At 43.6% G+C, this 15,906-nt stretch overlaps 1 protein-coding gene across 1 annotated transcript in view; it reads left to right on the top strand.

Moving 5' to 3' along the window:
- Positions 1–15,906, top strand: part of LOC139382343 (low-density lipoprotein receptor class A domain-containing protein 3-like) — a 138,752-nt gene that overhangs the window by 45,251 nt on the left and 77,595 nt on the right. The window contains exon 2 of the mRNA XM_071126313.1: positions 11,204–11,350. Within this exon, the coding sequence (XP_070982414.1) occupies positions 11,204–11,350 (147 nt within the window). The remainder of the gene's footprint in view (positions 1–11,203; positions 11,351–15,906) is intronic.

Raw genomic sequence — 15,906 nt, 5'->3', positions numbered from 1 at the left:
TCAGAAAGATTTTGCAGCTCTTTCACAATATCAGCTGACTGGATTTGGAAGAAGGAGAAATGGGGAAGGCTTGGGCGAGTTGCTGTGGGGGGTGCAGTGCTGTTGACTGTGGTAGGGCTAACCAGGTGGAAAGCATGGCCAGCCATAGAAAAATGCTTATTGAAATTCTCAACTATAGTAGATTTATCGGTGGTGACAGTGTCTCCTATCCTCAGTGCAGTGGGCAGCTGGGAGGAGGTATTCTTATTCCCCATGGACTTTACAGTGTGTCAGAACTCTTTTTTGAGTTTGTGTTGCAGGAAGCAAATTTCTGCTTGAAAAAGCTAGCCTTGGCTTTTCTAACTGCCTGTGTATATTGGTTTCTAGCTTCTCTGAAAAGTTGAATATCACGGGGGCTGTTCGATGCTAATGCAGAACGCCATAGGATGTTTTTGTGTTGGTTAAGGGCAGTCAGGTCTGGAGAGAACCAAGGGCTATATCTGTTCCTGGTTCTAAATTTCTTGAATGGGCATGCTTATTTAAGATGGTGAGGAAGGCATTTAAAAAAAATAACCAAGCATCCTCTACTGACGGGATGAGATCAATATCCTTCCAGGATACCCCGGCCAGGTCGATTTAGAAAGGCCTGCTCGCTGAAGTGTTTCAGGGACCCATTACGGATGCAGGCAATGAGGCAGTGATCGCTGAGATCTTGGTTGAAAACAGCAGAGGTGTATTTAGAGAGCAGGTTGGTCTGGATGATATCTTTGAGGGTGCCCGTGTTTACGGCTTTGGAGTGGTACCTGGTAGGTTCATTGATAATCATGCATCAAGCTTAGATTGTAGGATGGCTGGGGTGTTAAGCATGTTCCAGTTTAGGTCGCCTAGCAGCACGAGCTCTGAAGATAGATGGGGGGCAATCAGTTCACATATGGTGTCCAGAGCACAGCTGGGGGCAGAGGGTGGTCTATAGCAGGTGGCAACGGCGAGAGACTTGTTTTTAGAGAGGTGGATTGTTAAGAGTAGAAGTTCAAATTGTTTGGGTACAGACCTGGATAGTAGGACAGAACTCTGCAGGCTATCTTTGCAGTAGATTGCAATACCGGCCCTTTTGTCCATTCTATCTTGTCTGAAAATGTTGTAGTAAGGGATGGAGATTTCAGAATTTTGGGTGGTCTTCCTATGCCAGGATTCAGACACGGCTAGAACATCCGGGTTGGCAGAGTGTGCTAAAGCAGTGAATAAAACAAACTTAGGGAGGAGGCTTCTAATGTTAACATGTAGGAGTAGCATAAGGGTACGGCTAAAAGCTATGAGAATTGGTCATCTAGAACGTCCGGAACAGAGAGTAAAATAAGGTTTCTGGGGGCGATAAAATACCTTCAAGGTATAATGTACAGACAAAGGTATGGTAGGATGTGAATACAGTGGAGGTAATCCTAGGTATTGAGTGATGATGAGAGAGATATTGTCTCTAGAAACATCATTGAAACCAGGTGATGTCATCGCATGTGTTGGTGACGGAGCTGAAAGGTTGGATAAGGTATAATGAGCAGGGCTAGAGGCTCTACAGTGAAATAAGCCAGTAAACACTAACCAGAACAGCAATGGACAAGGCATATTGACATTAAGGAGAGGCATGCTTAGTCAAGTGATCATAAGGGTCCAGTGAGTAGTGAGGTTGGTTGGGGTAACGGCGATTCAGACAGCTAGCCGGGCCATCGGTAGCAAGCTAGAAAAGGATGGAGGTCTGTTTTGAGCCACCTTGTGTGTTTCCGTCGGTAGATTAGTGTGGTTCCGTGTGGTAGAGGGGATCAATCCAATTGGCAAAATAGATATAGTTATAGTGACCCAAGAAAAAAATTGTCCGATAGACCTATTCAGGTAGCAGCCGATAAGAAAGCTAACGATTAGCCAGCCGCAGACGGGCGTTCAGGTAACGTCGCGACGGAGAGGCTAGTTGGATAACTCCCTCGGGCAGATAACGTCGGTAGTGCAGTTGTGAAGGCCCGGTGGGGCTCTGCATTGGCAGTAAAACGGGTCCGAATAGGTGATTGTAGCCCAGGAGTGGCTGATGGAACTCTTCAGCTAGCTAGCTCCGGAATCATTTATGTTTGCTCCGGGATCGACGTAAGCCAATAGTCACACGGATAGCAGCTAGCTAGCTGCGAGATCCAGGTGTAAATGCCCAGAGCGGTCAAACATATACAGTGGGGCAAAAAAGTATTTAGTCAGCCACCAATTGTGCCAGTTCTCCCACTTAAAAAGATGAGAGAGGCCTGTAATTTTCATAACAGGTACACTTCAACTATGACAGACAAAATGAGAGAAAAAAATCCAGAAAATCACATTCTAGGATTTTTAATGAATTTATTTGCAAATTATGGTGGAAAATAAGTATTTGGTCACCTACAAACAAGCAAGATTTCTGGCTCTCACAGACCTGTAACTTCTTCTTTAAGAGGCTCCTCTGTCCTCCACTCGTTACCTGCATTAATGGCACCTGTTTGAACTTGTTATCAGTATAAAAGACACCTGTCCACAACCTCAAACAGTCACACTCCAAACTCCACTATGGCCAAGACCAAAGAGCTGTCAAAGGACACCAGAAACAAAATTGTAGACCTGCACCAGGCTGGGAAGACTGAATCTGCAATAGGTAAGCAGCTTGAAAAAATCAACTGTGGGAGCAATTATTAGGAAATGGAAGACATACAAGACCACTGATTTTCTCCCTCGATCTGGGGCTCCACGCAAGATCTCACCCCGTGGGGTCAAAATGATCACAAAAATCCCAGAACCACACGGGGGGACCTAGTGAATGACCTGCAGAGAGCTGGGACCAAAGTAACAAAGCCTACCATCAGTAACACACTACGCCGCCAGGGACTCAAATCCTGCAGTGCCAGACGTGTCCCCCTGCTTAAGCCAGTACATGTCCAGGCCCATCTGAAGTTTGCTAGAGAGCATTTGGATGATCCAGAAGAAGATTGGGAGAATGTCATATGGTCAGATGAAACCAAAATCTAACTTTTTGGTAAAAACTCAACTCGTCGTGTTTGGAGGACAAAGAATGCTGAGTTGCATCCAAAGAACACCATACCTACTGTGAAGCATGGGGGTGGAAACATCATGCTTTGGGGCTGTTTTTCTGCAAAGGACGACTGACCAGGACGACTGATCCGTGTAAAGAAAAGAATGAATGGGGCCATATATCGTGAGATTCTGAGTGAAAACCTCCTTCCATCAGCAATGGCATTGAAGATGAAACGTGGCTGGGTCTTTCAGCATGACAATGATCCCAAACACACCGCCCGGGCAACGAAGGAGTGGCTTCGTAAGAAGCATTTCAAGGTCCTGGAGTGGCCTAGCCAGTCTCCAGATCTCAACCCCATAGAAAATCTTTGTAGGGAGTTGAAAGTCCGTGTTGCCCAGCAACAGCCCCAAAACATCACTGCTCTAGAGGAGATCTGCATGGAGGAATGGGCCAAAATACCAGCAACAGTGTGTGAAAACCTTGTGAAGACTTACAGAAACGTTTGACCTCTGTCATTGCCAACAAAGGGTACATAACAAATTATTGAGATAAACTTTTGTTATTCATTAAAAATCCTACAATGTGATTTTCTGGATTTTTTTTTTCTAATTTTGTCTGTCATAGCTGAAGTGTACCTATGATGACAATTACAGGCCTCTCATCTTTTTAAGTGGGAGAACTTGCACAATTGGTGGCTGACTAAATTTGTTTTTGTCCCACTGTATCATAGGACCATTATTCGGCATTGGGAGAGAAATTTTTTTTTGTTTTAATGGAAAACTAATGATAAAAATTCAGTTTGAACGTTAAGCAATATTGTCCATTTGTCACATCCCTAATTTATTCACATTATGCAAAGTGTGTTTTTTTTAAACTCAGTGAAGCAGGTGTCTTTGTATTTTTGTGTGTGTTAGTTTTCTGTGTGTACTTTGTGTGCAAAAGGAACAAGAGAAAAGAGAGTGAGGCACTGACTGTATTGGGCACAATGAACTGCATGATGTATCGTTAGTACACTCCACCTAGAGCCCAGACCCATGTGGGGCAGCTTGTTTAGTACCCATGGTGTAGTACATGTGTTCAGGTGGCTAGGGAGAGGGTCCAGACATATTTGTTTTGTTTAGTTGACAGATCTCTCTGGTGAAGGATGTTTGCACATGTGTGTTTGTTAAAAACTTTTCTGCAAGCCTCCTTTGGACCAGACAGCATCAGATAGAGGACCGACGTGTAGAGAAACGGGGGGGTGCTGTTTCGCTCGCTCGGATGCTTACTCCTGTGAGATGCATTCAGCCTCTTGCAAATTGAAGGAACATTATGAAACACAGAGAGATAAAATATATATATATTTTTTATTGGTACATTTTTGGAGGAAGCCTAGCTTCCCTTGGCACCCATGATACACACCACTGCTCAAAACTTGAGACATCTGTAGCATTCAATGGAACGAATCATAGAAAAGATCCCACACCCTTTGCCCTGGTTTAGATCAATTGAAGACATAATAGACAGAGATATAACAGCAGGCTGCAACACTTACATCTAACCTTTCCTGAATGGGGAGAAATGCACAAAGAGCAGTGATGCCTGAAAGCTTCCAGTAAAGCCTGTATGTTATTACACTGTTCAATGCTACAGGCTAGCTAACTCTGCATGTAGGAGACCTTCAGAGGCCTAGCCTCAGGCCTGTACAGGGAATTCAAACAGACTGTTCATTTATATTGGATGACCGGTGCCCTGTGCCCCATGCCTTGTGTGTGTAATATGTAATGCTATGTGACTTGTGCCCTGTGCTTCCTGCCCTTTGCGCTGTTCCCATCTAGAGACTGAACAATAAGACACAGCAGAGAGGGAGAAGAGAGGGAGATGGAAGGAAAGCAGCCGAGGAGGACAGAAGGGAGGGATGACTGGACAGTCTTCCTCTGTGACCTTGATGTCCCCAACAAAGACTCCCCCGTAAAACAAGCAAGTTGTTGTAGCAAACAAGACCCCCACAATGCCGCAGCGGCACATATAGAAATCGAATGAATAGAACGTGCTTGGAACCTCTAACCCTGGCAATTTGACTGGAAAACTCATGGGTACACTCACAATGGCTGCCTGGCATTGTGACGCAATAATCCTATTTCTACTTCCTGTGTTGCTCCTATGGACAAAGATTAGTTTAGTATCTTCCTCTTTGCAATGGGTACACTCACAATGGTCTCCAGCCCACCCATTATGCAATCAGGGACTTGAATGGGGAGGTCCGTTCTATTCTATTGCTATGTCAGCACATGCAGTCAGGAGCGGCGGAGAGGGGAAAATGTATGTCTAATATACTTTTTTTGCAAAAATATATATCTTTTTTTAGGGGGTGGGGGGTTATTTTCCTGGCCAATAACCGTAATCCAAAATTCCATAACCATCATAGCCCTAACACACACACGCGCATACAGACTTTGACAGACACACACACACACACACACACACACGGCTCCAATTTCCCTCCACCACTCGCTGTGCTTCAGAAGTTCCTGATACAGCCAACCCATTAAAGTCAGTCTGTAATTGGAAAATAAATTCCTACCTCTAGTCATAAAAAAAGACAGGCTTATTCAGAGCTGTCTAATATTGATCCGTCCCCTCCCTTATTTTTACCTTCCTCAAACATAAAAAGCCCTTCCGTATTTGATTTGGAGTCCTGAAAATGTAACTGTCTGTATTTTTTTCTGCTTCAAACTCAAGTTTACATTCTTAATGGGGTGTGTGACATACACCCTGTGTATATAATCTCCTCATCAATTATGTACCATTCGAATCTATGTCTCACCTCTTCCTCCCTCCTTCTCTCTATCCCCTCTGTCTCTCCTCTGCCACCCCCCCATTTTGTCTATCCCCAACCTGTCATTTCTCCCCTTGTATTACTTGCTCCACCCCATCCCTCTGCCCCCCCCCCCCTCTCTCCCCTGTATCTCCAGTGGAAGTGGGGATTATGCAGCCTCTCATCCAGATGGGCTGTTGCCTTTTTTTCTCCACTCCACTCTCTATTCCCCCTATGGAGGTAGCTGTATTGAGTATGCAGTGTCTGCGCCATCCTACTCTCTTACATATCTCTCTCTCATCCCTGTCTCTCGCTCTCTCTCCATCCCTCTCTTTTCCCTGTGTCTACAGTTGAGGTGTGTGTGACAGTAGGGATTATGCATAGACTGGTCCAGGCGTGCCTACTGTGTATCTGTGGAGGCTTAAAGCCCAAGGATTCTAGTTGACAGAGGTTGAGGGAAGCGGGGGGGGGGGGGGGGGGGGGGCTGACGGCGGGTGAAGGGAACGGGGGGCTGACAGGAAGAGGGGAGCGAGGTCTAGTCAATATTGGCTCAGTGTAATTGCTTTCATATTCGTATTACTGTTAACACATAGTCCCCAGGTATGCTTCGTTTAGAGACTCCTACAGGTATCTTACTTTCTGATGATTTTATATGGAGTAAAAATGAAGTGAATTAGGTGAAGAGTAGTAGAGTGCTGGGACGGGTGCGCGTGTGTGTGCCTGCATGCATATGCGGTGTGTTTCATGCTGAAAGGGTAAATGCATTGCCAAATCAATTGAAGGTTATCTCATGTCACCTTGGGCGATTTAAGTAGGAACGATGCACTAAGGTATACAGTTAAGTGTTACTGATGAAAACCCTACAGTAAGCTGATTCCAGACAGTGAAATGAGATTGCCTTTTTATTACAAAAGGAGCCAGTGAACTGGGATGCATAGATTGTGTGTCCTTGTGTAGGAAGACATCGTATGTAGGGAAGGACACGCATCTCAGAGTGAATGAATGAATGAATGCATGATGGACTGAGTGAGGTGTAGAAGAGTGAGTGAGTAAGTGTAGGCCAATATCCTGGTGTAGTGCTAGTGCACACACACACACGTACAGTCCCAGAGCAGCTCTCTAATTAACCCATTGCCCCTCGCAAACAGCCCGGTTCTCTCAAGTCTATATGCACGGCTCCCTCATACACATTTCCAGTGTGTGTGCACCCATGTGAATTTGTGTGTGTGTGTGTGTGTGTGTGTGTGTGTGTGTGTGTGTGTGTGTCACTGCTACTGGAGGCTGGTTGAAGCAGCTCAGTGTAGCCATCCTACAAACCCGCTGGCACGTCCTCCTGCCAATTAGAGAAATAACTATTAGAATGCTACACATAAAAGACCTGGCAACAGCCCCTTTTCTCCCTTTCTGTCTCTCCCTCAGTCCCTTTCTCCTTTTATTGCAAGAGACAAAAGTGAGGCTTACATCACCCACTCTAAGGATCAGGAGAGGGCTGCGGTGTAAACATTCTGACAGGATGTTATGTAGACATTTTCAGAACCTCAAGGTTTATGCCTCGATCACACCGACAGCGTCATTGCATTTTGGTTGCAGAGGCATTTTTTTGCGTTGCAGAGGCAATTGTAGTGCGTTCTGTGAGGTGCATACTTTGGATTTATCGAGCGCATGCGTCAAACTGTATGTGTAGATGGCTTGACAGCAATGGTCGCACAGAAGGTGAATGTTGAGCTTTTGTTGCACACATATCCAAATGATGCTGCGTACCATTTTACACAATGATTCTGTAGGTGTGATCAGGGCATTAAATGGCCAGGGTGATAATGAAACACTTCTCATACACCTGTAATACCTCTATGACTCATAGCAGCTGTAAATCACTCAGATGAAGCACTGGGAATGGCTGGATCAGAGGAGGTTCAAAACAAGTGGGCGGGACTCAACCTCTGGAGCAGGAGATCTGATGTTTGGGGGGAAAGCACAGTTGAACTTGGCTTGCAGGCTTTCTGGCTATCTGTGTGTAGGTGAGTTTGATGTACTCTCATCAGATATAGTCTGGGTTAACTATAATGAGCAATGTGCTAACATTGTGATCTGCAATCCAGAACACGTAAGTTAATGTTTTCATTGATGATGAAAATAGAGGAAAACATGTTGGTTCTGTTGCTAGTTACTTAATAATACAACGTGTTTAAAATACTGCATTGCCTGTTGTGAGTTGATAACAATAACAAAATCCCCGTTACTACAAGCAGGAGCTATCTAACACATCTCACAATCTACTACTAGTTCCAGTTTGTCAACTTGAATTATAATGCATGTAGGCCTATTATTTATATATTGACACTGGACTCTTGTCATGTTGTATTTCTCCTCTAGCTTGGTCCAGTTTGGGATGCAGATACAGAGTGAAAAGGTGTAGGGGTCCAAAATGATCCCTATTTAGTGCACTACTTTTGACTAGAGCCCTATGGGTACAGTATAGGAAATATGGTTCCATTTGGGACACATCCTGTGCCTTGTTATCCTTAAAGGGATAATTCTGGATTTTGGCAATGTGGCCCTTTTATCTACTTGCTAGCAGATACCCATAGACTTCAAGTCATTGCGCTAACGCGTTTGCTAACAAAACTACCTCTAACTTCCTTCATACTGGACACAAATACATAAAAATGGTATCCACGAGTTCATCTGACTCAGGGGAATTATCTCTTTAAGTCATAATTAGGCCGACTATAGTGTAGTGGTGTTTTTTAGTGCGTACCCACAACCAGTGCCTGAGCCCAGCCAGCAGCCCAGCAGCACATGGTTTACGCTCCAACTCCATTAGTCTATAATGCTTGAGTGCATCAACAAGTTCTGCCTCATCATGTCCCACTTACTAAAGATCAGACAGGCCACTGTGCTTATCTGCTGCTCTGCTTGGGGGTCAATGGATCATACAATGGGAGAGCTTTATGGATGTACTTGATGCCATACAAATATAGCCATCCATATTGTCTTCTAGGTCTATAATCTACACAGGACTCTAGAAAGGAGGCTTCACTCAATGCTGCATGCAGCAGACTCTTGTCGTATTGAGCGACAGAGAAATCAGAGGATAAATTGTGTGTGTGTGTGTGTGTGTGTGTGTGTGCGTGTGCGTGTGTGTGTGTGTGTTTACGACTGTGTCTGCATGTTAGGGATGGACATTTAAAATAATTTCAGTATTCAAATAATCATGCTATTTTTTTGGGATATCTAGATAGTGTTTGAAAGAAACATTTGGGGAGAATCTTCAATGAAAACTTGCTCACCAGAGAGAGAGTCAGTGAGCTGTGCTCTACTTGTTTCAGCAGAAAGGTGGGGGAGGGGTGAGAGAGGTGCAGGGCCTGGTGTGTGTGTGTGACAGTCTGTGTGTGGCACAGAGGAAGAGAGAGTGCAAAAATAGCTACAGTGGCACTAGTTTGACTAACTTGTTGCTGCCATAGGTTATCTATCATACCATCTGGTAGTGCCCATCTTGACTGCATCAAATCATTGTAAAGAAGTTCGCTAGCTAGCTACAATAGCCAGCTAAGTTAACCAGCTAGCTAGCTAAAGTAGCAAGGCTAATTTAGGCTATTTTGCTGTGCTACCCATCCTTGGAGCAGGTCAAGAGCTTCAAGTTCCTTGGTGTCCACATCACCAACATGATCCTAAAACACCAAGACATGCCTATTCCCCCTCAGGAGGATGAAAAGATTTAGTATGGGTCCCCAGATCCTCAAAAAGTTATACAGCTGCACCATTGAGAGCATCCAGACCGGTTGCATCACCGCCTGGTATGGCAACTGCTCAGCATCTGACTGTAAGGCGCTACAGAGGTTAGTGCGTATAACCCAATTCATCACTGGGGCCAAGCTTCCTGCCAGGACCTCTATACTAGGCGGTGGCAGAGGAAGGACTCCAGTCATCCAAGTCATAGACTGTTCTCATTGCCACCACATGGCAAGCAATACCAGAGCGCCAAGTCTAGGTCCAAAAGGGTCTTTAACAGCTTCTACCCTCAAGCCATAAGACTGCTGAAAAATTAATCAAATGACCCCCCCCCCCCCCCCCTAGCGCTGCTACTAGCTGTTTATTATCTATGCATCGTCACTTTACCCCTACCTACATGTACAAATTACATCGACTAACCTGTACCCCCTGCACATTGACTCGGTACCCCTTTATATAGGGGTGGCTGGTAGCCTAGTGGTTAGAGCGTTGGACCAGTAACCGAAAGGTTGCTAGATCAAATCCCCGAGCTGTCAGGGTACAAATCTGTCGTTATGCCCCTGAACAAGGCGGTTAACCACTAGGCTTTCAATATAAATAAGAATTTGTACTTAACTGACTAAATAAAGGTTAAATAAATAAAAAATATATAGCCTAGTTATTTTGTTACTTTTTAAAAACTTTTGTTTCTCAACTATATTTTCTTAACTGCATTGTTGGTTATGGGCTTGTAAGTAAGCATTTCACAGTAAGGTGACACCTGTTGTATTCGGCGCATGTAACAAATACAATGATTTGATTTGTCTACAACAATTTGTCTATCAAACTTAATTCCATTTTGCATTGATTAGAAATCTCCCACTTCTTTGATTGTCCAACAATAACAACAAACTACATGTGTGAAACGTTTGTGGGCTACCAGTGTATCTTTTTGATGGGGCACACTTATAAAAACTGTCATAAAACTGTTGTTTAAAAAAAAAAAAGGAATTTAATAATCTATTCTTGTAGGCTATGTAGCAATGCTACATAGATCATTTTATTTAATTTTAGACAAAGCCTTAAAAGGTGCGATATGTAACTGATCAAATTCACGTAGAAATATGAGTTATACATCTGTCATTATCATTGAAAGCAAGTCTAAGAAGCGGTAGATCTGCTCGATGTGTGCTATTTCTATACTTCTCGTTCTTAACCTTTGTTTTTTGCTTTTATACACCAGCTTCAAACAGCAGAAAATACAATATTTTTGCTTATGGAAAATGATTAGATGGTACACGGATTCTCTACACAATTACTGTTTGTTAAACTGAAATTAGGCAAACTATTAGAAATTTAGCAACCAGGAAATGGCGGAGCTATTTCTGCATTTTGCACCTTCAATTATTATTATTTTTTTAAAATAAATGAATACTCTCCCAAGTAATCGAATACTGTCAGTTTGGATATTTTAGTATTCATATAACCATTCCCATCCCTAGTGAGTGCGTGCCCTTATCTGCCTTTCGTTATATTAGCCAGCAATAGTGACTCAGAGACTTGACTGTTATCACCATATGACCCTTTCGTACCTCTCATGCTCCTCTCTCCTCCCCTCCTCTTGCCCTCTCCTTCTCCTCCCCCTGCTCCTCTCCTCCTCCATCTCTCCTCTCCCACAGAGAGCCAGCTCCTTCCGGGGAACAATTTCACCACAGACTGTAACAACCCAGGGAACTTCATGTGTGGGGACGGGAAGTGTATCCCAGGGGCGTGGCAGTGTGACGGAGTGTCCGACTGCTTCGACAAGAGCGACGAGAAAGGCTGCCGTGAGTACAGATCCCTTTCTCCGCTGGCTAATTCTCTCTTCCTCTCTCTCTCCTTCCCTGTCACCTAGGGTTGGGCCGTTTCCCGATTTCCATACCGTTTCTGTTCCATCCTGGGGTATACGGTATTAACGGAAGTGCACACAAGGGGCGCTATTTCCAAAAATTCTAAAATATTATTTTGAAGCAAGAAAACAGTTTAGGAAACAGGAATCTTGATCCAGGAGGTGTTTGGATGTCTCTGATGTTACCAAGATGCTTGATCTTGAAATCTAGCCACTTAGCTAACAAGATAACAAACCAAATGCATAGCTGGAGCCCTAAGCTGGATATCATTTATTTTACACATCTTTGATTTCTTACCAAAGGTTTGATTTCAATTAAGGAATATGTCGCCTACTCATGTTGGGTGGGAGGGTTTTAGGTCCCTCCCACCCATCTACACACTCCCCTCAATAGGGCTGTGGCGGTCATGAAATTTAATCAGCCGATGATTGTCAAGCAAATAACTGTCGGTCTCATTGTAATTGACCGTTAATTAATATAAACACATTTAGCATCCAAACACTTTTTTTTAACTAGGCAAGTCAGCCTACACCGGCCAAACCCGGACGACACTGGGCCAATTGTGCGCCGCCCTGTGGGACTCTCAATCACGGCCGCTTGTGATTCAGCCTGGTTTTGAACCAGGGTGTCTGTAGTGACTAGCACTGAGATGCAGTGCCTTAGACCGTTGTGCTACTCAGGACCCTACAAGCCACTGATGCAGAACTTTGGAACATCTACATTTTAAAAAGTCTAATAAATCCATGTAATATAGCCTACACCTTCACAATAAATTCAATATAGATAAAGAAACATGTTATGAAGAAAATGTAGTCTATTTCAGAAGAACAGAATAGCATACTCTGAGTTGTCCTTATGTTAGGTCCTGATCTGGCTATGCCATATGGCTGTGGGCTACACTAGTGCACTAGTGCAAAGAAATCGCTGAAGTTGAAGACTTTTATTTCCCTCACCAACTTTAAACATCAGCTATCTGAGCAGCTAACCGATCGCTGCAGCTATACATAGTCCATCTGTAAATTGCCCACTCAATCTACCTACCTCATCCCAATACTGTTTTTATGTACTTTTCTGCTCTTTTGCACACCAGTATCTCTACTTGCACATCATCATCTGCTCATGTATCACTCCAGTGTTAATCTGCTAATTGTAATTATTCGCTCCAATGGCCTATTTATTGCCTACCTCCTCATGCCTTTTGCACACCCTGTATATAGACTTTCTTTTTTTTCTACTGTGTCATTGACTTGTTTATTGCGTTATTGGCTTGTTTATTGTTTATTCCATGTGTAACTCTGTGTTGTTGTCTGTGTCACACTGCTTTGCTTTATCTTGGCCAGGTCGCAGTTGTAAATGAGAACTTGTTCTCAACTAGCCTACCTGGTTAAATAAAGGTGAAATAAAAATAATTAGCAGACAAGATTTGCTTAGAATTCCGTGGAATTGTTTTATATTATTTTATAGTATGAAGAATACAAGTGAACAAAGCTGAATAAAAGAGACAGGATATTATCTCCAAATTATTTGAGGGAGTGCGCACATGCAAGCTATTCTGTGTTGAGCGGTTGACAAAAAAAGATGTACTCTTAGATGCTTAATTTAGAGTTATTCATGTAATCTTAGTTGTACAAACGTTGGGCTATATGTTTTGATTTTTAATAATTGTAAGGTTGCATGATGCGACTAATGATTTAAAAAACAGTTGCTTTAAAGACATGAACTCTGCTTTGTTTTTTTGCGCAGGCTATAGACACTTCGTCAGTCTCTCATTCACAATTTGACAAGCACTTTATAATGACTTGAATTTCCCAGCGACATCCCCTTTGTGTGGCCATAATGCACCCTAAAGAAAAATCTGGCCTTTTGCAGCCCTTCTCCCTGAGTGCTGCCTGCTCCGAAACACCTCTCACTCACACGGCTCTCCATCATGTGATCCATCATGTGATCGGGTCTTTCTCACAGGCCACAAGTGAAGACAGACCGATCGGGGACGCAACTGCGTGCATCCTTATCTAATTGCGAGGTGCATATTGAAGATATTGGAAGAAATGTCCACATTTACTTTTCGTCAGCCAACAAGATGAGTAGGCCTAGCGAACAGCAAAAGCACTAGTCTATGTCAATCTACTATCCCCCATAGTACAAAAGTTGCCCTATTCTGTGCGAGAAATAAATATACCAAACATGGTGTGTGAAATTAGTTTTGATTGCGAATGGACCGTTATCATGCACCTGTCTTGAAACAGGGGCCAGGGGGAAAAATACATGTTATCTCTGCACATATATAGCGAATGGAGGACGCTTTTCCTGTGGCTCATTTTCATGCCAGCCAGGTAGGCTATACTCCTGTTGTAAAGAGAAGCAATGTGCTTAATATTAAGAAAGTTGAGAAATTAATATACTAGTAGGCCTAGCCTACAAAAAGCTGATGAGATCCTCCTCTTTTTAATAGAGGCGATCACTCTGTTTTCTTGCGTAATTGCATAGCCTGTAGAAATATTGCGCAACATGAGCTCATGGGCTCTCGTGAAGTGTTTGATTAGTTTTTCGATTACATTTGCATTGATGTCAGAGTGATTTGAGGGACAATAGAGTACTGAGTACCAGACAGTTAGCAAGTTTGGTAGGCTACTAATGACCATCAGCAGCATTAGAGCTTGGAGAAGCCTAATTACCGTGACTAAAAGGTCACGTAGAATTTGACTGCCTTCATGACTCGTGACCGCCGGTGTAGCGGTAATATGGTCACCGCAACAGCTGCCCCTCAACCCTCTCCCCTCTCTCTTCAACCCTCTCCCCTCACTCTTCAACCCTCTCCCCTCTCTCTTCAACCCTCTCCTGAGACTGTTAGCCGTCTCTGGGGAAATGTACATGTTGCTCAGCCACAGTTTACACAACTTCCTAACACTTATAACACTTAGGTTAGACTTGGTTCTTCAGACAGCTCACTGCTCGGTCAGGTGTTTTCACCTCACCAGATCACTGATGTGCAGTAATAAATAAGTAATACAAATAATACATTTAATTTGCATAGCACTTTTCATTACAGTCTTATGTCAAAGCTCTACATAGGTAAAACATGTATAATGATGATAAAAATACAATTAAAACATCATACATTTAGTGCTAAAAGGACTTTCCAGATTAGGACTATAACAAAGACAGTCTGTAGAAATGTGTTCAGGGCCTAAAATTACCACCCGCCAACTGCGGGTAGATTTTGGCATTGGCGAATAAGAATGTCTAATTCACTAGCCACGTTGGTGCGTGGTCACACTCAAGTCTCTGCAGTGCGAGTGTTTCATAAAAATAGTTAAGTGAAGTAGTGATTTATTGTAAAATAAATGCTAAACTAGCTGTTCTCAAAGTATTTATTCCGTTTTGTTTCATGTCTGGTAATGCACAAGGAAGTAGGAATCCTAGCATCGCCTGGCTGGGGGGCTGTGCGCACTGTGAGTAAAATACTGAAAGATGTGTTTTTAGAAGCAATGTGCACAGGCATAAAAGGTAAGGGAGCAGAACGCTCAGTCCCTTGAAGCAGTGGTGAGTTGCTCAAGTGGAGAGTGCGAGGTGGCTCATTGATAGAAATTAGGTTGTTGATGTAGGTGGGACTCAATATGTTAAAGGCTTTAAACCCTAGGAAGAGGATTTTAAAGTTAATTCTATAGTTGACCGGTAGCCAGTGGAGTTCAGCAAAGATGGGGGTTATGTGGGCTGAATTCTTGGTCATGGTCAGGACTCTGGCAGCACTATTCTGGAGAACGTGTAGCCTTTGAAGTGATTTGGCTGGAAGGCCTCCAAACAGAGTGTTGCCGTTGTCGATCCGGGAGAAGATGAAGGCGTGGACAACTTTCTCTGCATCTGGCTGGGAGAGCGAACGTTAGAGCGTGGCAATGTTTCTGAGATGGAAAAAATATGTTCTGCAGATATGTTTTATATGGGCATTGAAGAACAGCAAAGGATCAAACTTGACTCCCAGGTTAGAAATGACAGAGGACAGGGGGATAGCTTGACCATCAATTGTAGATGTTTCCAGCACTGGTGACCTTCTTGGGTGTCCAAATAAGTATAGCCTCAGTCTTGCTGTTGTTCACCTGGAGGACGTTATTGCTCATCCATGCCATGATGTCATCTAGGCAGCTGCCAAGTTGTGCTAGGGCTGAGATGGTGTCTGGTTTGGTGTTAATATATACTTGGCAGTGGAAGTTGATGTTATAGTCTGAGGATTTCGCTGAGATTAGGAACAGAATAGCCCCCAAAACACCCCTCTGAGAAACACCGCATGTGACTGTAGACTCCTCCGATCTGGACTCTCCAATCATGATGTATTGCTTCCTATTGGAGAGGTAGGAGGAGAACCAGTTAAGAGCAGTTCTAGAGACTGCAGTGTGCTCTTTGAGTCGCCGCAGACGGATGTTGAGGTCAACTGTTTCAAAAGAAGCACTGAGATCTAAGAGGAGGAGGAGGCTAGGTGATCTAGATTCTGCAGCCAT

The sequence above is a fragment of the Oncorhynchus clarkii genome, chromosome 2, assembly GCF_045791955.1.
Source record: "Oncorhynchus clarkii lewisi isolate Uvic-CL-2024 chromosome 2, UVic_Ocla_1.0, whole genome shotgun sequence".
Classification (NCBI taxonomy): domain Eukaryota; kingdom Metazoa; phylum Chordata; class Actinopteri; order Salmoniformes; family Salmonidae; genus Oncorhynchus; species Oncorhynchus clarkii.
This window is presented reverse-complemented; position numbering and strand designations above follow the sequence as displayed.